This window comes from Nannospalax galili, unplaced genomic scaffold, assembly GCF_000622305.1.
Source record: "Nannospalax galili isolate Female #2095 unplaced genomic scaffold, S.galili_v1.0 scaffold229, whole genome shotgun sequence".
NCBI lineage: Eukaryota > Metazoa > Chordata > Mammalia > Rodentia > Spalacidae > Nannospalax > Nannospalax galili.
This window is the reverse complement of record NW_008360328.1, coordinates 4,404,257-4,431,456: the sequence shown is the minus strand read 5'-3', so window position 1 is coordinate 4,431,456 and position 27,200 is coordinate 4,404,257. Positions and strand designations below refer to the sequence as shown.

Below are 27,200 nucleotides of genomic sequence, written 5' to 3'. Positions count from 1 at the left end.
CAGAATGTTAGTTACCATGTATCCAATTAGTCCCTAAAAGTTCCCAAAGAGACAGCATTATAACAGGTATCTGAATGTGATATAGGACTCTGCCAGAACACTGCTTAAGAGAGAGACTTCTAGTCCTATCCTTGTCACCAGTTATTTGTAGAGACTTAGATAAGTCCTCCAACATCTTGATATATCAGCTATGACATGAAAGATCTGGCTAACGAGCTGACTTTTTAGCTCTAAAGTTCATTGAGTCTACACAAGTAAGGGGCAAAGTGAGTTGCTTCTGCCTAACATCGAAAGCACCTTCTGTTACAAAGGACCAGTTGATATTTTTGTTCTGTACTTCTGTCTTGGAAATACTATGTAGCGAGGCCTACTTCCTCCTCTTCCCTATTCTTTTACTTTCATTCAGCCTGCACTCTTCCGCATGTATTGAACTCATCCACGTGTCATCCAGGCACGGAGAGGCTCCAGGCACACACTAGATGTGTTACTTGTTGGCAACACAAAGATGGAAAAGATGAGGCATTAACAATCTAGCTGTAGGCTTGGGTCCTACGCTGTCAGTTCAGAGATCATGTGCTGGGACTGAGGGTCTGGCTCAGTGGTGCAGCATGTGCCTAGCATGCTCAGGGCCCTGGGGTCAGTTCTTAACACCATCCAAAGAAAACCAAAAAAGTTCCTGTGATGAGTGTTGTGATAGAGGAATGCAGAGGACACATAAATGACAGCTCAGAAGGACACACAAAAGCTGGGATGGCACAAGAGATGGCCTGATGGGCTGAGCCACACATGTTCTCAGAGCCCGGAGTCCACTCCTTCCCAGATACTTTCTGCCATGCCTTTACTTTCAACAGGCACCATACAATAACGTCAACAAAGAAGTCTGAGGAATTAATTGATGTGATGTAGGATTATGGCACTGAGAGATCAGTGAAAGACAATGTTTAATTGATCTACTTTGCCATCAAAAGGCAAGCAAGCAAACAAACAAAAGTTGGTAAGACACAGGGCAGAACCAACTGATGGATTGCTTATAGAACGAGTAAGTCCCAGAAGAATGTGAAGCTGTCACTTCCTGTCCATAACTCCAGTTTCCCTCCAAGGAGGTAAGGATTGTTTTGCAGCAGATGCAAGCCCAAAATTCTATGTAGCTATGCCTGAGTTCATCCTGTCTTAGGGTATGCTGTCACAAGGTTCTGTTTTATTTTCATACATGTTTTTCCTTGCAAAATGGTGGACAAATTCTAAAGAATTTGGGCAGAGGTCATGCCAAATACCTCTTTGATTCCCTAGAGCCTCACACAGCACCTGGCACATAGTCATAGTCTATCAAATATTAATTGTATTTCTGTTTAGTTTCCCGAAAAGAAAATTTAGTTGATGCCCCAGGCAAATTCACAAGTTCACATTTGAATCTAGAGTTTGCCAACTCAAAAAGCTCTTTTTGGTTTTCTTTCAATAAAAGATGGCAGAGGTGACCCCGGAAGTACCTTGTTACAGGCAACATTCTCTAAACTAAATTGTCAAGCTTGAAAATGGTATATTGTAGGGCTGGAAAGATGGATTAAGAGTGAAAACTGATCCTGCATAGGACCCAAATTTGGTTCCCAGCACCCACATTGGGTAGCTCACAACCACCTGGAACTCCAGTTCCAGGTGATCTAATGCCCCCTTCTGGCCTCTATGGGTAACTTCACTCATGTGCACATACCCACATACAGACACAGTCATATACACATAATTTAAAATAAAATAAATCTAAAAAAAGAATAGTGCTTTGGGGCTGGAGAGATGGTTATGAGCACTGGATGCTCTTGCAGAGGACCTGAGTTCAGTTCCCAGCACCCACATGGAGGATAACAACCATCTGTAACTCTAGTTCCAGAGGCTCTAACACCTTCTGGCCTCTACAAACATTGCATGTATGGGTGTGCTTACACATGTGCAGACAAAGCACTCATACACATAAAGATTTTAAAAATAGTGCATTGGTTGGGTGTGGTGGTACACACCGTTAATACAAGCACTAGGGCGGCAAAGACAGGTGGATCTCTGTAAGATCAAGGCCAGTCTGGCCTACATGACAAGTCCCAGGCCAGCTGGGCCTACAGGAAGACCTTTTGTCAGGAAACTGAAAAACAAAAAGTACATTGCAAATTTTAAAGACTGTAGAGAGTGGAGAGATGGCTCAGTGGATAAAGGTGCATGTCACCAGGTCTAACAACCTGAGTTCAATCCCCAGGATTCACACGGTTAAAGGAGAGAACTGATTCCTGCAAGTTGTCCTCCGACCTTCACAAGAGTGCCAAGGCACATGTCCCATCCTTAGAAAAGACAAACAAAACTGTAAAAAAAGGGGAAAAAAAAAAAAAGGCTGGCTCAGCAGTTAAGAGCTTTTACTGCTCTTCCAGAAGACCTGAGTTCAGTTTCCAGCATCCAAGGTCAATGGCTCATAAAGCTCCAGGTGCAGAGGATCCAGCATCCTCTTCTGGCCTCCACAGGCACCCCCCACCCCCTACCCCCTCACAGACACATATACACCTATAGTTAAAAATAATAATATGTCCTAAAAAAATAAAATAAATAAAGATAGCATGTTGTGCTCATAACTGTACCATGCCCATTCGGAGCTGCCTTGCCGGGGACGTACCTAGCACAATGACTCTCACTTGTTTTGTGCTCACAGAATTACTGTAATGTAAACACTTGTACACGCCTTCATCTTGCAGGGTGACATTGGGCACGGTGATGGAGAGCTGTGTGGCTGAGCGATGGAGAAGCTGGTATTTGGAGTTTTTTAAGGCTGTACAAGATGGAAATAGAACAGTTAGGAGGAAAGGTATCAGACAGATATGGATTGCTCATTCATAAGGATAACCTGATTTTCAGTCAAGCTGCTTCTTAAATTCTAGTGTTACCAGGGCGTGCCTCTTGGAGTTAGTTTAGGAAATGAACTATTTGGGCAGTGGGATCTGTGCAGCAAAGAAATGACTTTGCTCATGCTTGTAGGAAATGAAAATTGCTGTGCTGGAGGCAGAGTCAAGCTACAGGAGGATTTTAGTTGTTGTTTTAATGAACGACGCTCCACTCTGAGTTACCACTGGGAAATCTTATGCATTTGACAACATTTTGTCACAATGAATGTCAGAAATGGAAGACAGAGGTACCAGCTAAGTGCCTTTAATTTTTAATTAAAAAAGTGCTTATTATAGGGGTCTGGAAAAATGGCTCAGTGGTGAAGAGTGTATACTGTTCTTACAGAGGACCTGAGCTCGATTCCCAGCACCCACATCAAGTGGCTCACAACTGCCTGTGACTCCAGTTCCAGAGGGGATCTGATGCCTCCAGCCTCCTTAGTGTTTCACATTCACGTACACATACCCCTCCCCATACATACATACAATTAAAAATAATAAAAATATGGGCTTGGGTACACTTACCTACATGCAGGCAACACACTCATACACGTAAAATAAAAATAAATAAAATATTTAAAAAAGAGTCCATGTGTATAGCTAAAGGCTACATACATGTGTAAAGGCTACATAACAATAACAATGCCAGACAGGAGATACCTTCCTTTGAGTTGTTGGCCAGGATGGCCCAAGAGACTCCCAGACAGTAACCCAGCATAGAACTGGGAAAAGGATCAGCAGATCCAAATCTTATCTAAAGGATTATTGACAACTGATTGCTGCTAGATGAGGAAGAGCTGATCTTCCTAAAACAAGGAACTCTAGATAGGCTGACTAGATTCAGTGGCTGGATAAGCACTGGGGAACGGCTAGGGGCACTGACAACACAGTGGACAGTAACAGGGATGACAGAGCATATGGGCTCCAGTGAAGTGGGGAGGCTATGGGAGGGTGCCCTTTGGCAAGTGGGTATATAGATGAATAAGATTGTTTGGGATGTTCTGTATGAAACACACACACAAAATCAATAAATTAAAAAATGAGTTATATAAAAAATAAAAATAAATCTTGGCGCTGGAGAGATGGCTCAGCAGTTGAGAGCACCTGCTTCTCTTGCAGAGGACCCAGTTTTACTTTCCAGCACCCATATGATTGCTTTTCCAGCAATGCTCCATAACTCCAGGGATCCAATGCCCTCTTCTGACCTCTGTGGGCACTGCATGATATGGGTGCACTTACATGCAAGGCAAAACATTCATACACATGAAATAAAAATAAATAAATATTAGAAAGTAAATCTTTTTTAAATTTAATAACCACATGATTAGGAGAAGTATTTCATTACAGCTTTAACATATTCAATGACAATTTCCAGAGAAAAGATACATCTCTTTCAAAATTGGTTGTAAATTTTTAGGTTCACAATTGATTTAATACAGTTATACAAAATTGAACTCAGTATAAACCCTGTAAGATATAAAATTGAATGAGTTTTTAACCTTTAAAAACAATCTCCATTTCATTTTAAAATATACTGTTTTCTACAGAAAGACTCATTTTTAATGCTACTAACACTTATATGTTCGCACGTGTCTCTAGTCTCTATGTATCTGGTTATTACTAGTCACAACTGGTCACACTCGGATCCTTGGCACCTGAGTATGGATATAAAGTCATCAGGTAGATTTCAATGGTAATGTTTATCACCTCTACTAATTAACATGAAGTAAATTTTTATGCTTCCTCCTCAAATATAACTCATTTTTTTATTTGTTGATTTTTTTGTGTGTATATCATACAGAACATCCCAAACCATCTTATTCATCTATATACCCACTTCCCAAATGGCACCCTCCCATAGCCCCCATCCCCCATGGGAGCCCAAATACTCTGCCATCACTGTTACTGCCTACTGTGTTGTCAGTGCCCCCAGCCGCTCCCCAGTGCTTATCCAGCCACTGAATCTAGTCAGCCTATCTAGCGAGCCTTGTTTTAGGAAGATCAGCTTTCTCATCTAGCAGCAATCAGTTGTCAATATTCTTTTAGATAAGATTGGGGTCTGCTGTTCATTTTCCCAGTTCTATGCTGGGTCACTATCTGGGAGTCTCTTGGGCCACCCTGGCCAACAACTCAAAGGAAGGTATCTCCTGTCTGGAATTGTTTCTTGTTATGTAGCCTTTAGCTATACATATGGACTCTTAAAAAATTATATTGACCACATTAATCTTTGGTTATACTTTCCTTTTGGATGTTTAATATGCTACAATTGGCCCAGATAAACCAATTTATTTTTACTTTTAAGGTCGTTTGAGGATCTGTTCCTCAGGGGTCACATGGGCTTGGGAGGAGTTCCAGGGGACTATGAGCATCTCCCAAAATGTCCTGTAACTGTGGTGAGTCACCTGTCCTCTTGATCAAGGAGGCCATGGAGACCCCACCCGATGGACCTGAACCAGTGTCCAGTCTACAAAGAGGAGGGTCAACACAGAGGAAGCATATTCTCCATGCTTCCAGGTGAAGCCAGCCGTGGTCGAGCAGGACCTTTGACTTATCCTTACATAGACAAAAGTGGTAAAAGAAAATAAATCTTTAAAAAATTAAAATGTTGGGGCTGGAGAGATGGATCAGCAGTTAAGAGCACTAGCTGCTCTTGTAGAGGACCTGGGTTCAGTTACCAGAACTCACATGTTGGCTAACAACAATTGGTAACTCCAGTTCTAGGTGATCTGATGCCCTCTTCTAGCCTCCGTGGACATTGCACACACAGGTGCCCTTACATACATGTAGACAAAACACTCATTCACACAAAATAAAAATAAATAAAAAACAAGAACAAAACAAAAATTAAAATGTTCATTATAATGCAAAGGTTTCCATGGATTGAGACTTAATCCTTCCAGGATTTTTATCCAATAGCAAAAAAGCAAGCTCCAAAGAGTCCCCCTCTTGCTTATACTGTGCATATTGACCTGAGGGGCAGTCAAAGATCCGCTAGCAAATCAGAGACTCTGGAAAGAGTGTTTTTGCTTACTTGCCTTTTGATCTGTTAAAGGTTTATAATATGAACAAGTGGAACACAGTTAAACCTTGAATAGTCACCCAACGGAATGTGTCTCCTTGGGAATGATGGTTTTCTACTGGAACCTTAAATCATGTGAACTAGAACCCTGGGGTTTTCACCTGATTTTGACATTGAAGCTGATATTCTTTGTTGTGGGGCTTCGCTGTACAATGTAGGGTTTTTAGCAGCTCCCTTGGCCTCTCTCTGTAGATGCCAGGAGCATTACCCTCATTCCCTATTTGTAGCAAGTCCAGTATCTCCAGACATTGTCAGATGCCAACCAGAGAGCAAGATGATGAGGTGGAAAACCTGAAAGCTGGGCTAAGGGATCAAAGGTGTGTACCACCACACCAAGCAACCAGAACTAATTCTACTCAAAGTTTATTTCTCTACAACTTTTACTACTTGCATCTACTTATTCTTTTGGGATTTACTATTAATCATTGACTAAGCTTAAAATAATTGATCTAGCTACTTTAATTCATCCATGTTTAATAGTATGTACAAAACATTTCTTGTTTTTTATAAACTCTGTGAATGTGAATGAAACTTGTTGATTAGGGATATTAGAGATATTAAATAATGTTATTATGAAGGGAGACTTTAGTAAAACCTTATCCAAGGTGAAAGAGATGCATGAGTTTTGAGAGTTCCCTTCCATTTCAAGTATGGAGTACTTATCTCATGTGTGTTGTAGTGAGAGGAATTACCATTCTCCTCCCCAAAGTGATGCTTCCTGCCAATTCTGTTGTTTAGAAATCTTGATATGATGTTAAGTCTGACAGGGGAAGACTGTCTTGGAGGGTGCTCAGCAACATGACTTTGCACTGCACAGAAGCTAAACAAAGCAGCTGTTTCTAGATGTGAGGTGATGCTGCCCACCCAGGGCATTGGGCCTCCAATGCACCCTGCCACCCACCTATTGCTTTACTGTGGGTGTTTCCTGGTCACTGAGTGTCAAAAAGTGATGTGGGGGCGAGGTGTGGACATGGAAAAGGGCTTTGTTGTTTGAGCCCCCTTTAACAACCTTTCTGATGGGGTTTCCATTTCAGATTTCCTGCCCCCTAAACAGCAGCATGTGTCAAATAACAGGCTTCGGAGACATGATTCACATATAACAGTAGGTGGACTGAGCCCACCCTTTGGGTGACTCATGCAGACCCCTGGCTGGGAAACTCCTTGGGTTGAGGTCTGGTGCACTTTCCTTTCTTTTCAAAATTTTTTTTTTTTTTTTTTTTTTTTTTTTTTTTTTTTTTTTTTTTTTTTTCACTTACCAGGATGCTCATTAAAGAAAATGGTGAACCCTGAGGGAGCCAGCCACTGCAAGGAGGCGTTCTTCGTCACAGACGTGATACAATTTAGGGTGAGCTTCTGGCCTTCCTCCACCATGACGGTTTCCATGTGGTTTGTGAGAAAAGCCGCTGTGGAGAAGAGAACAGGGAAGGTCAGGGTGAGGCTGGGAAGGGGTTCAGTCTCAGTACGACCTCCTTCAGTCAGTCCTTTGTGTAACAGAGTCCCTGTAAGCATTGAAATAGAAGCAAATACCAAAAAAACACCTGAGGAGAGAGTGAGCAGTAGGCATGTGTGGGAGCAGTGAAAGCACTTCATGAACAGGTCTGGATGAAGCCGAATGGTTTGAATAGGAAGAAAGAATGGCTGAATGACTGCTGAGGGGCACTCCCTGCCACACCAGGAACTGTACCAGCCGAGGTGCCTCAGTTTAGCTCTCAGAGAAAGAATTCTCTTCTTTGTGCTTACTTTGTTTTATTCTCTCTCTCTCTCTCTCTCTCTCTCTCTCTCTCTCTCTCTCTCTCTCTCTCTCTCTCTCTCTTGATGCATATGTGGAGGGGAGAGGACAACGTGAGAGAGTCTCTCTCTCTCTCTCTCTCTCTCTCTCTCTCTCTCTCTCTCTGCCTTGATGCATATGTGGAGAGGAGAGGACAACTTGAGAGAGTCAGTTCTATTTTTCCTCCATGTGGGTCCTGAGATCGAACTCAAGTCATGCTTGGCACCAAGCGCCTTTATCACTGAGCCATCTCCCTATCCCCCCCAAAAGACTAATTTTGCTCACTTTACAGATAGAGTAGGGAATCCAGGCTCAAGATCACAGAAGTCACAAGGCTAAAATCTATACTGAGGGTGCGGATCTCAAAATTCACAAATCTGCAACTCATCACCAACTTATCAGAATGATGAAACCCCAGAAAATAGTGTTTATGGTCTTAGTTTATAAAATGTGTGATTTGCATGTTCAGGTGTTAAAGTGTGTGCATCTAGGCTTCTATGAAAAGGAGGTTGCAGTTACAGGTATTGAGAATCGTAGAATGCTTGCCTAGCTTTGGAGAGACCCTGGGTTGAATGAATTCTCTCTCTCTCTCTCTCTCTCTCTCTCTCTCTCTCTCTCTCACACACTCTCTCTCTCTCTCTCTCACACACACACACACACACACGTACGTGATATTCTCATGTGTTGTAGAGCCGTTGGTCACAGGAAATACATATAACTTCACCCCAGAAAACCGCTACCGCATAAGGAGTGTGCCTCCAACCTAATATTCCATAACAGTACTTTCTCCAGTTAATGTGAGTCTAATTCCCCTGAATCACAACCCCCAGAGAATGCTAAACAATTGCTTCTAAGCAGCTACAAATTTATCCCCCCAGAAAGCAATGAAAGGAAAAACAAACTTGCTTTTCCTGCTAAATTGGCACATTGATCATCATTCATTATTTCTCCAAATTTAAAACTAAGTTGTTTTTCCTCAGGATGATAAAATTCTTACTGAGGAAGGTGTACGCAATATTCATACACAGAATACCATAGAACTATAGATTGTGGATAACAAATACTATGTTTTAGAGTTATCTTGAACCTAAAAAACAAAGAACAGAAGGAAGGAAGGAAGTTTATTTCCTTGTGATACAGATATTGTGAAAAAACATTATTTTTGTGCGGTTTTTTCTTGGTCTTTTTGAGACAGGATCTCTCTGTAGCCCCAGCTGTCCTGGAACTTGCTATATAGACCAGGCTGGCCTCAAACTCACAGAGGTCTACCTGCCTCTGCTTTACTGGGATCAAAGGTGTGCACCACCATACCCGGCTCTATTTTTGTGTTTTTGAGATATGTCTCAGGTAGCCTAGGCTGCCTTGAGCTTACCATGTAGCTTAGGCTGGCAGTAAACTTTTGGTCTTCCTATTTTGGCCTTCTAGATACTGAGATTACAGGTATAAGCACTAAGCCCAGCATCCTTATGATATATTCAAAGTATTAGGAAAAGTGCTTTGGAGAGTTTTGGGAAATAATTGATGATGTCTTTTTTGTGTGTATTCCACCCCAGGTCACTAATTGGATCTGGGCTACAGCAATAATAACCCTGAATTTTTGTATGGTATTCATATAAACTTTCATGGGAAATTGATTGCTTTAGTTCTAATGGGCAAACACCTATAAAATCAGTCAACATGGTAATAAACAGTGAGATAATATAAAAAGATTTGTGGGACTGGAGTGACAGCTTGGTTGGTAAAGTATTTGCCATACAAGTGTGAGAATGAGAAGGTTGGGCCCTAGAAACTACTTAAGAAAAAACACAACAGGTGCAGTGGTACTGGCTTGTATTCCCAGTGCCAGGGAGGTGGAGACAGGAGGAACCCTAGGACTCACTGGCCAGTCAGTCTAGGGAATTGATGAGCTCTGGGTTCAGTGAGAGACCCTATCAAAAAATAAGGTGAGGAGTGATTGAAGGGATACAGTCATGTTCACCCTGGCCTCCACATACTCCACACAGACACACAGACACACAGGCACACACACGCACACACACACATTTGTGGGGCTGGAAATACAGCTTGGGGGCAGAACATGGAGTTAGCATTCCAGAGGACTTGGCTTCAATCACTAGCTGACAACTAACTAACTAACTAACTAACTAACTGCAACACTTGTATTTTCCAAAAATAAACATTGAGACCTGTAGCCAGAATTCTGTTCATGTTCCCTCATTGGGAATATTCTCATGAGTTAAATAGAGTCAGTTGATTCTTACAACATCTTAAGATTGAGATGAGCTATCCTTTGGCTTTTTGGCACAGGCTAAAGTAGAGTACACCCTAAGATTAGTAGCAGCTGCCCTTGCTGCTGAGAGGTTAGTGTCTGGCTGCCAATCCTGCAGACCACACCTGTTGATGCTATAGTCGCACACGCGGAGGGCTACAGCTGAGGTGCAGAGCCTTGGCTGTTTCCTCCTTCCTGCAAGGCTTGCTTTGGGCTTGACAGGTCCGCTTAGCTTGTAGTCTTATGTAGGTTCTGTGTTTGATTTTGCAACAAGCAGGAAATCGTTGTAGAAAGGAAAAGTAGTCCAGTGAGAAGCCACAAGCCCACCCAGCTTTGCTTCAACTGTGCTACTTAAAATATTTAGTGTGCCTAAATCCGCTACAGTGTGTGAGAGAGAAGCCACAAGCCCACCCAGCTTTGCTTCAACTGTGCTACTTAAAATATTATTTAGTGTGCCTAAATCCGCTACAGTGTGTGAGGGGAAGACGCTGTGCCCAAGCCTTGAGGGAAAGCCACTGAGTCGGAGTTGTCCATGGCCCTTTCGCTGCCAGTAGACACTGAACTGGAAGTTCAGTTGCCGTTCACTTTTCTTTCACTTAAGTTTGGATTCAAACTTTCACCTTCTTGTCAGAGCAATGAGGTTATATTTTTTTTGTCTTACCACTTCCTCCCTCATAGACGCTAAAGCTGTGTTGACAGAATCCTCACTCACCCTTGACTTTTCCCGTGGCCTGCATGCCATGCACTTCCTTCCTAGTTCTCCCTATCACGGCTGCACAGTTCTTATTTGCAGATCCTTCCCATGTGGCTCCATTCGGCATCGCATCTGTGGGGTGAACACTTCCTACTTGTAGGTCATGTTGACCGAGTGATTGTTGGCTTCTGGGCTTGGTTGTCGCAATGACTGGATGCACGAAGCCATCAATGACCATGTGTTAGGAGGCTTCTATGAGAGCCAGTTTGTGACTGACTTAGTAGTCATAACACTGTTAGGAAACTTCATCATTGTGCAGACATCATGATGTGTACTTATTTTTCGGTACCGAGGACTGAACTTAGGGTGCTAACATTTTTATCTCTTTCTTTTTTAAAAAATTAATTAATTTAGTGCATCTGAGTTGTGTATGTGTGTAGGTGTGCATACTCCAGTGCACATATGTGGTTAGGGAACTACTTTCAGGAGTCAGTTCTCTCCTTCCACCATGTGGGTCCTCAGGATCAAACTTAGGTTATAAGTCTTGGCAGCAAGTGCCTTAACCCGCTGAACCATCTTGCCGGCCCCTTCTTTTCCTTTTCATAGAGTGTACTTTGTACCCAACACAGACTTGGATGATAAAGCTTAAAGAGCACTTAAACAACACTGCAGTCTTATGAGACCACCATTGTCTATGTAGTCTGTGGTAAAGCAGAACAGCATTATACTATACATGATTATATTATATATTCTATGTATATAGAAATAGTACCTGGGATCTTCATCATCATCTCTTCCCTCAAATCAGTAAAGTAATGGTCCTGGGCTGGGAAGATGGCTCAGTGGGTAGGGCACTTGCTCTGAGAGCACCCCACATAAAAAATGAGCTAGGCAGGTATGCACATGCTTGTACCCCAGCATGTATCCCAGCATTGGTGGGGGGTTGGAGACAGATTTCTGGCGCTTGCTGGCCAGCCAGTCTAGCAGAAACAGTGAGCTTCAGGTTTAGTGAGAGACTCTGCCTCAAGGGAATAAAGGGGAGCGCGATAGAGGAAGGCACCCAATGTCCTCCTCTGGCTTCACATGTGCATATAGCACACACAAGTGTATGTATGCCCATAACCACACACACAGCACTCACATAAAAATGAACAAGCTAATGGTGGATGGCTTCATGTGACCGACTTGTAAGCAAAGGATGAGCAGCAGTCATTCTCACCTGTTGAAGTACACACAGGTGAAGTCAAGGCTTTCCTAAAGAGCTCTCACTTTTTCCCAAGCTTAACAGGAGTTGGTCTGTGGGATCTTCACCTTTGTATAGATCACCACAGAGACTGAAAAAAAAAGAATAAAATATTCTTTCTTTGTATGGACTTAATGTCCCAATACTGCATGCAATAAATTTAAAATGAAAGCAGAACAAGTCTATGTGATAGGCCCTAAACTCAACATGTCCAATTGGAATTTCAGCTCTCTCCTGTCCCATGTCTCTCCTGCCCCCTCCCATACTGAATATAGATGTGTCACAGGCTTAACTCCAGTATTTTCTTACATTAGTTGATTTCATTACCAGCCTCTGTATCCCAGACATTTGACAGGCACTGTAGCCTCCCGTCTCTCCCAAACACTGCTTTAATCCATCCAGACCTCTTTCCCGGCTACTGCTGCTTAGTTGAGGCTTCCATCATTTCTTGCCTGGACCACTGTAATAATAATTTCCTTCTAGTTTTCCTTCCCCTGATTCATCATCCCCATCAGCTTTTGGAATGACATTTTAAGAACATCATGCCTCATCCTTCATTAAAATATTTCGTATGGATGGCATTGTCTGTAAGAATCAGTCCAAACAAAATTCCTGACGACTTTATCCCATGTTCTCCTCCTATATCATCTGCTAAGAATTCCTTCCAGATCTGCCATGTAAAGTGACACTGGTGGCTCCTGGAAGACCCTAGCTGCAAAGACTCTTTGCCTTTGTCTTTGCTGTTCTCTTGGCCTACAATGTCTTCTGTATCTCCTCCAAGACTCTCTTCATGAAGACTCAACTCACATGATGCAGCTTCTGTCAAAATTTCCTAGCAGGGGGCTGGAAAGATGGTGCAGTGGTTACAGCACATGCAATGCAAGCAAGACAATGTGTGTCTGGATCCCTAGAACACATGTAAATGCTGGGTGGGTGTGGCAGCTTGCAGACTCAGAAGGCAGGGACAGGGATTCCTGGAGTAAGCTGGCTAGTGAGACTAGCTATATTGGTGAGCTCTGGGCTTGACTGAGAGACCCTGCCTCAAAGAGCATAAATGGGGAGTGATCAAAGAAGATTCCCGATATCAAACTTGGGCCTCCACATGCATGTGCATACATTACATGCACGCCATATACATAAAAAGAAGAACAAACACACACATTTCCAAGCAGGCCCGAAGTCTTTGAATCCACTTTGGTTACAGCACTTAGCGCTTTCCTTTATACTTATTTGGTTACAGGTGCATCTCTGATAACAGATTCCAAACTCCCAAGGATGCAGAGAATGCATCATCCTTTCACTTTAATTCTCAGAGACTAGCACGAAGTAGGTTTTTAGATATTAGTTGAATTAATGGGCAAAATTGAATAAATGTAAATCTTCAGATAGAGTGCTAATTTTGCTTCAAAGATAGAGTGCTATTTTGCTATATATCAAATAACAAAGACTTGAAGTAAATTAAGCCCCAAACATGCAATGAGTGAATTCTCAAATCAGAACCGTTTCCATAGTTGTCAGCAGCATTAGGCAGAAATGTGATTCGTACACAGCAGAATTAAGTACAGATTATTACAAAAGGATTTTCATTATGTTTAGATAGAATCAGAAGAGAAAACTAGAGATACAGAAAAAAATTAGACTTGTCAAAATCAAATCATTTCCCAGATAGCCATAAAGAGGCTGACTCAATAGCGAAAGAAAGGGATTATTGTTTGTAAGGTTCCTTTGTTTCCCGTCCCTAGAAAAGCGGGTTGAAAATGTGATGGGTTTGACCTTTTTATCGTCGTCCACAATGTAAAAGGAATGGATTTTGAAACCGACTTAGTCCTTTTGTTTTATCCATCCTAGAGATTATCTATTCCAGGAGCAGCCTGGAGTAGAAAAGAGGGCAGGGTTTGAGATTATGGGATTCTTTTGTCTGCAAAATTTTGGCTTCTTGCCCATACCATTATTTGCTAAAATAGGCTGACAATTTACAGCTGTGTCAAAGAGGATGGTTTGCTATCTTTTTGTTGACAAGAAGGCAGCATGGCCAGCTCCTTCCCCATTTGGGACTCTGAGGGGCCTGAGTAGGTTCAGGTCAGAGTGCACAATGGTTGTTCAAATGCCACTGAGCTTGGATATCCACTGTGTGGGTGAATTTTTCAAACTGGGAATTTTCAGTATAGTGTCTTTTAAAATGTAAAAGTCAGTAGTTTTCAAACTTTTGATTCACATTAAGAATGCATTTTCAAGGTTGGAGAAATGGCTCAGCAGTTAAGAGCACATGCTACTCTTGCAGAGGACCCTAGTTCAATTCCCAGCACACATATCAGGTGGCTCACAACTACCTGTAACTACAGGGAATCCAACACCTCTGTCCTGTGAGCACAGGCACGCACATGCACATACTCACACAGAGACACATGTACAAAATTTAAAAATAATAAGATAAATCTTTTTTTTTAAAGTATGTAGTATCTATCTTAACTCAATGCACATGCACGCACACACATTAAAAAATTCACGAGGGAGAGATGGTTGAGTGGTTAAGAGCACTGACTTCTCTTGGAGAGGACCTGAGTTTGGTTCCCAACACCCACACGATCACCAGAAACTGTTGATAATTCCAGTTTCAGGGAATCTGATGCCCTATTCTGACTTCCATGGACACTGCATGACTTCTGTGCACTTACATACATGCGGGTAAAACATACACATAAAAATAAATAAATTTTTAAAAATTAAGAATTTCATGAGGGGCTGGAGAGATGGATCAGCAGTTATGAGTACTCACTGGTCTTGCAGAGGACCTGGGTTCAGTCCCCAGCACCCACATGGTGGCTAACAATTGTTGGTAACTCCAGTGCCAGGAAATCCAACGCCCTCTTCTGACCTTTGCAGGTATTGCATGCATGTGGTACACTTACATAACATGCAGGCAAAACATTCATACATATAAAATACAAATAAATAAATAAATAAATTTAAATTTAAAATTTCCTTAGATAAAAACATTTATAGTCTTCATAGGTTGATGTTTTCTGTTTTGCTGGCTATGAAAACTCTGGCAGGCTATTGACTGGTAGTCCTCTAACCTTAGTGTCTTATGTACAAATTGGAGCTATCAGTATCTACCTTGGTGTTTTTGCTAGGTTTAAATGCATAATTTGCCCAGGGCTGTGCATAACACAATAAATATTTTCTCTCTTCATATAAATCATATTTGACTAACATATCCCAGTAGATTTGCCTTAAGTTTATCTTTTGTTTCTTTGCTTGTTTTTTTTAATTTTTTTATTTTTATTTTATGTGTATGCGTGTATTGCCTGCATGTAGGCAAGTGCATCCGTGTCATGCAATACCCACAGAGGACAGAAGAGGCTGTTGGATCCCCTGGAACTGGAGTTACAGACAGTTGTTAGCTGCCATGTGGGTGCCAGGATTCAAACTCAGGTCTTCTGCAAGAACAGTGTTCTTAACCGCTAAACCATCTCTCCAGACCCCTGCTTGTTTTTTTTGAAACAGGTTCTTGCTATGTAGCATTGCCTAGCCTAGAGTCCCTTTTGCAGCCCAGGCTGATCTTGAACTCATGGTGATCCTCCTGCCTCATTTTCCCAAATACTGACATTATAGGCATGGGCTAGCATACCCAGCTATGTTTATCTTTTTTTTTCTTTTTGGATGGAGATGGTTTATTAATTACCACAGCAAAAAAATATATATATCTCTATCTATAGGCGTATATGCACCTGTGTGTATATACATAAATACATATGTATATATGCAGAAATTCAGAATGAGAAGGAAGTTTAACCCCAGCATAACTAGCATTTATACCTAGGTGGCAATAATAAAGCTGCACACCCCCCCTTCTTCTTACACATCCTTCTACACTATATGTCCTGTGTTCAATGAATGAAGACAATAATGCTGGCTTTCTTTACAAACCAAGGCACCATCACGAGCTGCATCATCATCACCGCAGCTATGTTTATCTTAAGGCAAGATTCTTTTTTGTTGTTGTTTTTTTACTTAAAAAATTATTTCTCTGATGTATTTTCCCCCCACTGGGAAAAATTTGAAGCCTGAAAAACTTAAGGTCAGTTAGAGGCTTTAAACCTTGGAATAACTGAAAGCGTACTAATTCGGGCTGTCTAAATGCTCTTTCAGAATGTATTAGCTGTTCTTTAAGCCACTTACTGAAGAAACTAATGTCACTCATTACCAAAACTGAATCTTTGTTAAGTGCCTAAGGGTACATGGAACAGAAAGGAAGGCACTAATTGGAGTATAGAGATCAGGGAATTGAACAGTTATGTAAAATAGGAAATTCAGTTTTTCAAAACCGTGTCCTTCAGCTGCTGTTCTATAATGAGTGCAAATTAGATGGATAGGTGCATTTCATAAAACAGAACTACAGTGTCTGTGTTTGGAAGCAAACGAGCACGGGAAGTGGAGGTTCTGTGAGTGGTCTCCCTCACACATACCTGACAAGGTGCCATCAGAGACCTGGGGACACTGGGAACTGTGCCCTCATCCTTGACCCCACTCTTGGGTAGAAATAATTTGATCTGAGCTTAAAAAACTAACTGTACCTTTCTTTAATTTACATAATGCTACAGCAGAATTAGGCTTCAAAAACCATATTATAATCAAATGGGAAATTTTAACCGATTTTTATAAGATTAGTTTTCATTAGGTCCCTTCTTCTCTCTGCACTCAGTGAGAGCTGTATAGTACTTCACCATTTTCAAAGACCTTTTACATTTAAAATTTTATTCTCATAACAAAGAATTTGACAGATCAAACATTTGTCAGCATGTTTATTTTAAGATGCAGAAACTGAGTTTCAGAGAAATCGGATTATTGGATGAAGACATATGCAACAAAGAAGTTTTAAAATCCCCAACTGACACCCTTTCAACTGACAAACTTTACAAAGACAAACTAGTAAGCTTGTTATAGTTTACCATAACAGACCACAGATGCACACGGTACTATTCCTGCCCATCCCCTTTAGCAACTGAACAAGGGATTGTATAAACACAACAACTTTCTTTGGATGTGTGATTTGAATGTGGCTTGAAAAAAGTTAACAAGGAGACCTGAGTTGTCTTCTACAGTAGGTCCTCCGTGAACACCGTTGACTGACAGAGCTGCAAAAATAGTAATTCAGCCAAGTAAGAAGAACATTCAGCGAAGGTCCTTACCTTGTAAGGGGAACCAAAACAGCAAGCTGAGCACTCCCCACCACATGTCGGCTGTGCTGAAGGGACTCCGACAGCTTCCTGTAGATTCTGAAGTAAATGCAGGTTTTTGAAGGGAGGAGGCAATGGCTCTGTGACCTCACACGTGTCAACTCCTCCACCTGCTCTGAGAGTCCCCTGCTAGTTAGCTGCCCCCAAATACCTCTCGGTGGAACATTTTGGGGACCACAAGTGTCATATCCATTTTGGAGAGGTGCGAATGATGTGTAGATGACAAAAATTACTCCACCACAAGTGGGTAGTGCTGGTAAGTCAGCTACCTATGAGACTTCAGGGGAAGAGAAATGGTGGGAAAGAGTAAAATGTCCCTGTCTAGTGAAGCCATCTTTATTTTCTTCTTTATTAGGTAATTATAACTAGGTAATTTTTGCCCAAGCTTCATGAATGTTTTATACTTCTACCTTGGACAACAAATTTGTAATGGTTACTAGGGGGCATATTCATTCATTCGTCCACATTTATTCACTTATCCATCCTTCCATCTGCCTGTTAATCTACCTATCCACCACCCATCTATCCACTCACCCCTTCTTCCATCTGCCAACTTAGTCAAACATCTCTAAGACATGATCAAATGTGGGACACAAATTCCTTGTGTTTTAGAAGAATAGGATCTGGTGAGGGACAAAATATGCAAATAAGTCATTTTTTTGGTCACTTCTCATTAACTGAGATAGATTTTACTTCATTTTTTTCATTTGAAATAGATAATCAATAAACGATTTAATGAAAGAATGAATGGACTCTCCATTTGAGATGTAAACATTGTTTTTAAATTCTGAAGTCCCAAAGGACATTTGATATATTGTTTCCAGAACACTAAAAAAAAATCTTACTGTTATGTTTTAAATGTGGAATGTCCCCGACAGGCACTTGTGTTTAGACAGTGGTTCTCAGCTGTTTGGGGAGGTTGTGGAACCTTTGGATGATGATGCTCAGCTGGTCAACATAGGCCTTTGGGAATAGAGCATTGGGGTTACAGGCATCTCTGAGTGTGGTATAGCTTTCTGTTTCCCAGCCTGTCATGATGTGTACAAATAGCCACCACACACTGCTACCACTACTGATGGTACCACCACAGTCACCATGCCTTCCCAGCTAAGGTGGACTGTGTGGCTGAAGCCATGAGCCAAAGTAATCTCCTTTCTTATGATACATCTGTCAGGTTTTAGTTTACTTGTTTGTTTTCTGTCACAGTGTTGAGAAAAGAAACTAACATAAATTGGTACCAATAAGTATAGTCACCATTGTGACAAACCTGACCACATGCTTCTTGCGCCTTTGGAATTGGTTTGCAGGAGGAATGTGGAAGACTTCGAAGCTGCCAGTTAGAGAAGATCTAGAATGTGGTAAGGAGAGCTTAATGGGGCATTGTAGTGGGAGTACAAAAGACCAGACTGTCAATATGGACCTTGAAGACTGTGTTCACGAGGTTTCAGAGGGGAACAAGGACTCTGTCAGGAATTAGACTAGAGGCTATTCATGTTACATTCTGGCAAAGAATCTGATTCTACTCCATCCATGTCCTGAGCATTTGAGTGAGGCTAAATTCAAAAGAAATGGACTAGTCACAAATAGCCAAAGTGTAGAGATCAAGAGTCTGCTGAATGCTGGTCCATGGACAGGACCCCTTTTATTAAACTTCTCCTACTCAAGGCCCAGGGACCATCTCAGAAGAGGGGGCAGAAAGATTGTAAGAGCCAGGGAGGAGGTACATGACCATAGGGAAAGAGTCCTACAAGCTCCTGAGAACCTGCTCATATGATTCTATGACATAGGTGACAGCATACATAAGTCCCATGCAAACTCAGGCAGACAATAACCCAGCATAGAACAGGGAAAATGAACAGCAGACCTCAATCTTTTCTGAAGGGATGTTGGCAACTGATAGCTGCTAGATAAAGAAGAGATGATCTTCCTAAAACAAGGGACTCTAGATAGGCTGACTAGATTTAGTGGACAGACTTGCACTAGGGAATGGTTGGGGACACTGAGAACCCAGTGGGCCTTAACGGGGATGACTGATTATATGGGCTCCAGAGGGAGTAGTAGGCTGTGGGTGGGTGCCAGTGGCGATGGGGGTATAAAGATGATTAAGATCGTTTGAGCTATTCTGTATGAAGTACACAAAAAATTCAATAAAAAATTTAAAAAAAGAAAATTTCAAGACAGCTAGCATTGTGGCATAGTTTACTCATTGCCTTCAGCCTGATATGTAGTGAGAACACAGAGAAAAGTAGAGTAGAGGGATCTGAAAACACGTAATTGGAGGCATTAGTACATTTGAAGCTTTGGCAAGACAGATGTGAATTAAAATGGCTGCAATTGTTAAAGTGACCAGCACCATTGATGAAAAACTTTCATAGTACACTGGGGCACCAAGAAAGGCGCCTCAGGCTGAGGCTCCTCTTACCAAAGACTCCAAGGAGTGAAAATAAAATGCATGTGACTTTATTTTAAAAGGGCAGTGTCTGAGAAGATCAGGCCCCTGGCTGTCTTGCATGAACAGGGCTGGCTAGGGAAGTGTTTTTCCCAGTTCAGCCTACAGGTACTTCAGAGGTCCCTGCAGCTTTGAGTCAAAGGGATCTAGCCACATCTTGAGCTGGAAATAGTACTTGTCGTCTTCCACATGGTGCTAGTTTTACAGGCATGCAGAATGTGGGAGCTATCCAACCATGGAGGCTTGAACCAAGGTTCCAGAGAAAAGTTTATGAGGCCAGGCAATATATATCAGGGTTGGGTTCCCAGCAGGGAGCCAATGCATGCAGCTGTGAGGGTGATGTTCAGGGTGCAGTGGATCTCCTAGGGTGTCGAAGACACTAAGAACATGGAAGTTCTGCCAAGGAAGCTGTAGATATAGCCCAAGAGAGAGGTCATGTGTGCTTTAAGCCATGGGGATAGAGCAGTGGGGCCAACAAAATGTATTGGAGAGGATGAGGCCAGCAAAAACCTTGGATACAAGGCTTAGTGCTGCAGGACTTTTCATTTGTCCTGTGGGTGTTGGCTTTGCTTTGCTGGTCACTCTTTGCTGTTCTCTATTCTTCCCTTTGGAATAGAGTATTTACTCCTGTCATTGCATACTGGAAAGACATTACTTGATTTTTTAAAAAAAAAATCATACAGAGACTCACAATTAAGAGTTTGCCTTGAGTCTTAGAAGAGACTTTGGTCTTTTGAGCAATGGTAAGACTGTTAAGACTAGAATTTGAACTATACACACTTTGCATTACAAGATGGGCATAGACTGATGGGTTCCAGAGAAGAAATGTTAACATTTGAATACTTGGTCTCCATCTGGTTTCACTGTTTTGTAACAAGATGTGTGACTGGTGGACATGGGTCACTGGGGGTTCTTGATAGTTATCTTCCCTCCGGTTCTGGCCTGCTTCATCTGCTCCTGGTCTTCTGCCATGGGAAGCAACAACAGCCACACACCTGGGCAGCTCCTGCTGCCATGCCATCTCTGCATGATGGGCCAGCCCTTCTGAAACCATGAGCCAAAATGAACCTTTCTTCCCAAGAGTTGCTTCTGTCAGGTATTTTGTCACAGCAACAACAATGACAAAAAACCAATGAATATACATATTTGACTTAAATTTAATTTGGGTATGGGGCTAGAAAGTTGGCTCTGTAGTTAAGAGTACTGCTCTTGCAGAGGACCTAGGATCTGTTTACAGCACCCATATCAGGCAGCTCACCTGTAACCACCTGTAACTCCAATTCAGGGGAATCTGATCTCTGGCCTCTGCAGGCACCTGCACACACATGGTACACATAAATTCATGCAGGCATACACACACATAAATAAAAACAAATCTTAAAATATTTTCTTCAGGCAGTGGTGAGTGTAACTTATTTACCAATGGGTATGATATTCAACTGGTTAAAAACCTTGTCTATGGGGCTGGAGAGGGGGCTCAGTGGTTAAGAGCGCATACTGCTCTTGCAGAGGACCTGGGTTCAGTTCCTAGTATCCATGTTAGACTGCTCACAACTGCCTGTGACTCCAGCTCCAGGAGATCTGATGCCCACTGCTGGACTTCGTAGGCAACTGCATTCACACGCATACACACACGCACACACACACACACACACACACACACACACACGCACACACACACAATTAAAAATAAAGCAAAAATGTTAAAAAAAAATAACACAAAAAAACCTCATCTAATTTCATGATAGTTCATTAGTCTCAGAGATTAAGAACACTCCCTGGAGGAAATGCTGCAGGGTAGGCTGGTGGATGACATGTCCTTGTGGTTTATAAAAGTCCTTCCTACTCACTCATTAAACTCCATTTCAACCTGCAGCCCACAAGTGCCCAATGGGGGAGAGCTACAGAGTAGGACTGCTCAGTGGGTGGAGAGAAAGGATGAGGTTGGGCCATGGTGGTCAAGGAATGACTTTCAACTGTTTTCTAATGGAAATTATATGCTGACCACCTTGTAGGTGGGAGGCCTCACAACTGTGAATGAGAAGAAGTAGTTTCCCCCCTACTTTTCTGAGTTCTTAGCTGATACCTAAAGACAAAAGACAGACTATTGAGAGAAAAATAAACAGTAAGTTTGCCTTCATGTATTCTATACATGCATGGGAGATATCCAGAGACTGAGACATTCTCAAAAAGGTGGCTTAGAGCTTTGAACAAGACAGCATTTTCAACACAGAACAATGGAACTTTAGAGAAGTTACAAAACAGAATAAAAGGACCTTGAGTCTCAAAGCACAGCAAGTTATGGCAAGGCAAATATGTGGGGAACGAATAGTTTAAAAGGGCTGGTTAGTGAAGCTTGTTAGGAGATTCCTCTGGTGCCCTTTGGAGGCTGATAAGGACCCAAAATTGTCTCCAGTGATCAACCTGTGTCCTCAGGAGCCAGAAGAGGAAGGATACCTTAATACATGTATGTCCTATTTTTTGGCAAATAGAGGGAGGGCAGACAGTATTTATCTACTTGTTTCTTTGTTTATTATCATTACTTAAAAAAATGCTTTATTTGTTATTTTTGTTTTTGTGTATGAGTGTATTGCCTGCATGTATCTAAGTGTACCCATGTCTTGCAGTGCCTACAGAGGTCAGAAGAAGACGTCATATTCCCCTGCAACTGGAGTTGTGGATAGTTGTTAGCCACCATATGGGTGCTGGGAATCAAATCCATGTCCTCTGCAAGAGCAGCCAGTGCTCTTAACCACTGAGCCATCTATCCAGCCTCTGTTGCCTCTGTTTATTATTTTTATCTGCTTCTTCTCAGGTACCTACACTTCAAAATATTCCTTATGCCAGAAAAGAGTGTTTGGGTGTGGGACGGATATTCTAGGAAAGGTCTTAGATTTCCCAAGAACCATGAAAAGTCAAGAAGTGACCATCAATTTGTCATTTTAGTTCCCATTTCATGAAATCTTTGTGTTGTTTCATTATTACCAAGAAATGACATCAGATGGGTGAAGGAAGGAAACAGATTTTAGATAAGTAAGCATTCTGTTATTACCCATCATCACCCCTGTGTACCTGGGTTGTGAGGGGTAACAAACTGAGAAGGGAGGTATGTATTAATTAGGCTAAAGATGGACTCTTTGAGGGGTCAGAACAAACAGGGGATTTCCTTTGTTGTAGAAGCCACTGGGATTTTTTGTTGTTGTTGTAATTACAAGAGGGCCTACACTTTCTTCTTGACCTTTTAAGATGCTGTGGCCTTTCCCAGGGCCAGACAGTGGTGGACTTGCTCATTTCCCAGCAGATGCTGCTGCTAATTCACACCTGGGGCAGGATTCTTTGAGCACTGTTGCAAAACTTACTGTGGATTTTCTAAGCGAGACTAGCAGTTTTGGAACTTGCTTGTTGATTCAGAAAATATTTTCCAGAAGCAGCAAAGCTTAGTGGGATGACAGTAGATATGGAAAAAAGATGGAACCTGGCTTGTTACCCAGACTTTGTCAATAGCAGCTATGTCATCTTAGCACATTTATTGTCTCTTAGAATCAATTTCCTCATCTGTAAAATGGGAGGAATAATTACAGCTTAAGGTAACTGGGAGAGTACTCTGCAGTGTGGTATACAAAAGAGCCCATCTTCGGACCTAGACGACTGGGGCTGCATGTCAGCAAGCATGGCAAGATGTGCCTATTTGGAAAAGGAGACTGTTAGAGCTAAGTTATGGTTTCCTATGTTTTGAAGAACCTAAGCATCTGTCCTTGTTTGTTTCTCCATTGCAGTAACAAAATACACTGACCAATACTAACTTGGAGAGGAAAGGGTTTATTTGGCTCACATCTCCCAGGGTCATCAGGGAGTCCAAGGAAAGAACTCAGGGCAGGAACCTAGAGACAGTAGCTGGAGCACAGGCCACGGAGGAATACTGCTTACTGGATTGCTCTCCTGGCCCATGCTCAACCTGCTTTCTTACACAATATAGGCCTACCTGCTCAGGGGTGGCACCACCCACAGTAGGCTGAGCCCTCCTATATCACTCAATAATCAAGAAGATACCCCACAGATATGGCCACAGGCCAGTTCAATGGAGGCAATTCACCAGTGGAGGGTCCCTTAACCCAGGTGTGTCAAGTTGACACTAAAGCTATCCAGCACAGCATCCTGCTGGTGCCTCAGGCTTCTGCAATATTTCATGAATATTTCTTTAAGAGCATTTTTATAATAGTGAAATAATAGTGTGTATCTAATTCTGGCTAGCACTCAGGAGGCAGAGGAAGGAAGATCATGAGTTTGAGGCCAGCCTGGGCTACATAGCAAGATCCTGTCTCAAAACCAAAACCAAAATAATCAAGATATAAAAAGAAATAAGATAAAAGATTTTAGCTAATAGTCTGGGCTCTGGAAACCACACTGCATGTTTGGAATCTCACCTCTAGTGCTTTGTCATGCTGTGATTGTGGCTAAGTCATTAGATATTTCTGAGACTCAGCTTCCTCTTTCATTAATCAGGAATATCAAGGTTGTCAAAAAGATTAAGATGGAGCTGGAGAGATGGCTCAGAGGTTAAGAGCACTGGCTGCTCTTGAAGAGGGCTTGGGCTTGGTTCCCAGCACCCACGTGGCAGCTAACAACCATCTGCCTGTAATTCCAGTTCCAGGGGATCCAATGCCCTCTTCTGACCTCCAGGGTTATTGCATGCAAGTGGTGTACTTGCATATATGCAGGCAAAACACTCATACACATAAGAAATATCAAAGGTGCATAGGGGCTGAGGGAGTGGCTCAGTTGGTGTGGTGCTTGCTGTACAAACATAAAGGCCCGAGTCTGAGCCCTGGAACCCACTTAAAATCCAGGCTCAGACCCAGCACTAAAGAGTCAGAGACAGACAGATCCCTGGGGTTCACTAGCCAACAAGCCTTGATGAATCAGAACTCTAGGTTCAGTGAGAGACTTTGTCTCAAAAACTAAGAAGTACTAGACAGATGACTCAGTGGCTAAAAGCACTTGCTGCTCTTCCAGAAGACCAGAGTTTGGTCCTAGCACTCACATATGGTGGCTCACAACCACCTGTAACTCTACCTCCAGGAGACTCCCTCTTCTGATCTCTGTGGGCACTCATACACATGACACACACACATGCGCGCACACACACACACACATGCGCACACACAGAGAGAGATAAATAAAATCTCTAAAAAATAATAATAGGGCTAGAGAGTCAGCTCAGTGGTTAAGAGCGCTGACTGCTTTTGCACAGGATTGGTTCGATTCCCAACACCCACATAGTGGCTAACAACCACCCTAATTCCAGTTCTAGGGAATCCAACACCCTCTTCTGACCTCCATGGGCATTGCACGACATAAAAAACAATAAATAAAACATTTAAAAAAAATAATAAGGTGGAGAGTGAGAAAAAAAAAACATCATTGACTTCTGGCCTCCACATATATGTGCATATACATGCACATGCACCCACATGTACACACATGAACACACACATACACATATACCACACACAATAAAAGATACATGTATCAAGTGTTTGATAAATGCAAATGTTTAATAAATGCTGCCTGTCACTTTGTTAGTCCTGGGGCACCCCTAAAGCCCTATCATGTCAGGGAAACTAGATTTTGTACGACTCTATGAACTCAAATAAAATCCACATGTATCACCATGTTTTACATTAGAGTTTGGCAAACTCTTCCTAAAGGACAAAGTAGTAAATCCTTACGCTATTTCTACTGCTGAACTCTGCTCATGGGTGGGTCTTCACAGGAGCAGTAACTTACTGAACTGTAAGACCTACGTCTTTAGGTCTGCCCACCTGCCCAGACATCTCTCTCCCAACTTTCTGTCATGCTTAGCAACAACTTAGGTTTCCAGCCTCTAACCCAACCATCTTCATCCCACATGGGAGTTTCTGCACAGGAAACTCCCTGAACTGAAACTGTCCTTGGACAGTCCTTTGCCATGGTGGGCGCTTTACTCATCTGGTTTAATGGTCAGCTACACAGGGCCTCTACTCCTGACTACCCCATCCAAGAGGGCAGCTCTGCCCCATGTCTCTTCCAATGTCAGTCTCCATTATAGTACCCAGATGTTTCCAGAATAACACCTGGCAAAGTTTATAATGATCTAATTTATGCATTCACTGTGTCTCTCTGTTCCATAACGGCAGACGTCTGGCTTTCTTCTTTGTCCCTACAGCTCCAGCATTCCCATCCTGTTAGGAACATGCCATCCAGTAAATATTGTAGAAGGACAAAGGAATCCATAACCTCAATATCTTAGTTTCTTTTAAATTTAGGTTTGGTCCTGAATAACTTTATTATTATTATTTAATATTTTATTTATTACTTCGATTTTTTTGTATATGAGTGTATTGCCTGCATGTGTGTAAGTGCACCATGTCCTGCAATGCCTGCAGAGGTCGGAAGAAGGCATTGGCTCCCCTGGAACTGGAATTATGGACAGATGTTAGCTGCCATATGGTACTGGGAATCAAACGCAGGTCCTCCGTAAGAGCAGTCAGGGCTCTTAACCACTGACCACTGAGCCATCTCTCCAACCCCTATTATTATTATTATTATTATTATTTGTTTGTCGGGGGGAGACGTGTGTGAGTTCAGGCCCACGTATGTCACAGTGTGTGCTGTGGAGATCAGACAACTTTTGAAAACTGGCTCTTTCCTCCCACTGTAGGTTGTGGGGATCAAACACAGGTCACCCTCTTGCATGTCAAGTGCTTTTACCCACTGAGCCCCTTTACTGGCCCTCTGCTATGTCAGTAGTCAGGAAGTTGAGGCAGGAAGATCATAAGTTTGAGGTCAGAATGGGCCACATAGTGAGGTATAGTACGACTCTCTCATTTGATTCTTAAAACCATACTGGCAAAATGAAGAAATGAAGGAAGGAAAGGAAGGGAGGACAGGACAGCAAGAGGGAGGGAGGAAGGAAGGAAGGGAGGGGGAGGGGAAACTGGTCATTATTCTGCTCACTTTGCAGGTGAAGTATGTTGAAGGCGAGCAGCAGCCAGCAGCCGGTGTTGACACCTGGCTTCAACATGTCGGCATCATTTCTAGTATCGCCTGACCTTCTCCAGCAATACTAACCTTCGGGATTGCCCAAGAACACCAGGATAACCAGCAAGCTGAATTGCCAGGACATCTTTTCCCGGCCAGAAGGAAGCCATCTGGGGTTCATATGAAATTCTGCTTCTTTGAGAGGAAGCTGTTTTTGGTGGGGGAGGGGGCTAAAGCAAGGGCAAGAACAAAACAAACCCCACAAACAAGAAAAGCACCACATTTTGCTGATGTCAGCTTTGGCAGATGCAAAGCACACTGATTGATTTTCTCTGGATGTGCAGCCAGCCTTTGCACACATCACAAAAGGGCAAAATGAGTTTGGGAATCTGTCAAGCAGAGAACAGCTGAGAACCAGCCAGAAGGCTAAACATAACCTGGGCTTTTGTTCTGTTACCAGCATTGGTTGTTATATTTCCTCAGGAAGTGGACCCTGCTAGGGCACTGGATGATTATGTCGATGAAA

At 42.3% G+C, this 27,200-nt stretch overlaps 1 protein-coding gene across 2 annotated transcripts in view; it reads right to left on the bottom strand.

Moving 5' to 3' along the window:
• Crtam (cytotoxic and regulatory T cell molecule) overlaps positions 1–17,203 on the bottom strand; it is a 39,587-nt gene extending 22,384 nt beyond the window's left edge. For both annotated transcript variants that reach the window (XM_008826026.1, XM_008826025.1), the window contains exons 1-3: positions 17,158–17,203; positions 7,248–7,394; positions 2,648–2,800 (exon numbers count right to left, since the gene is read on the bottom strand). In XM_008826026.1, the coding sequence (XP_008824248.1) occupies positions 2,648–2,800; positions 7,248–7,394; positions 17,158–17,203 (346 nt within the window). The remainder of the gene's footprint in view (positions 1–2,647; positions 2,801–7,247; positions 7,395–17,157) is intronic.
• Positions 17,204–27,200: the final 9,997 nt, after the last annotated feature.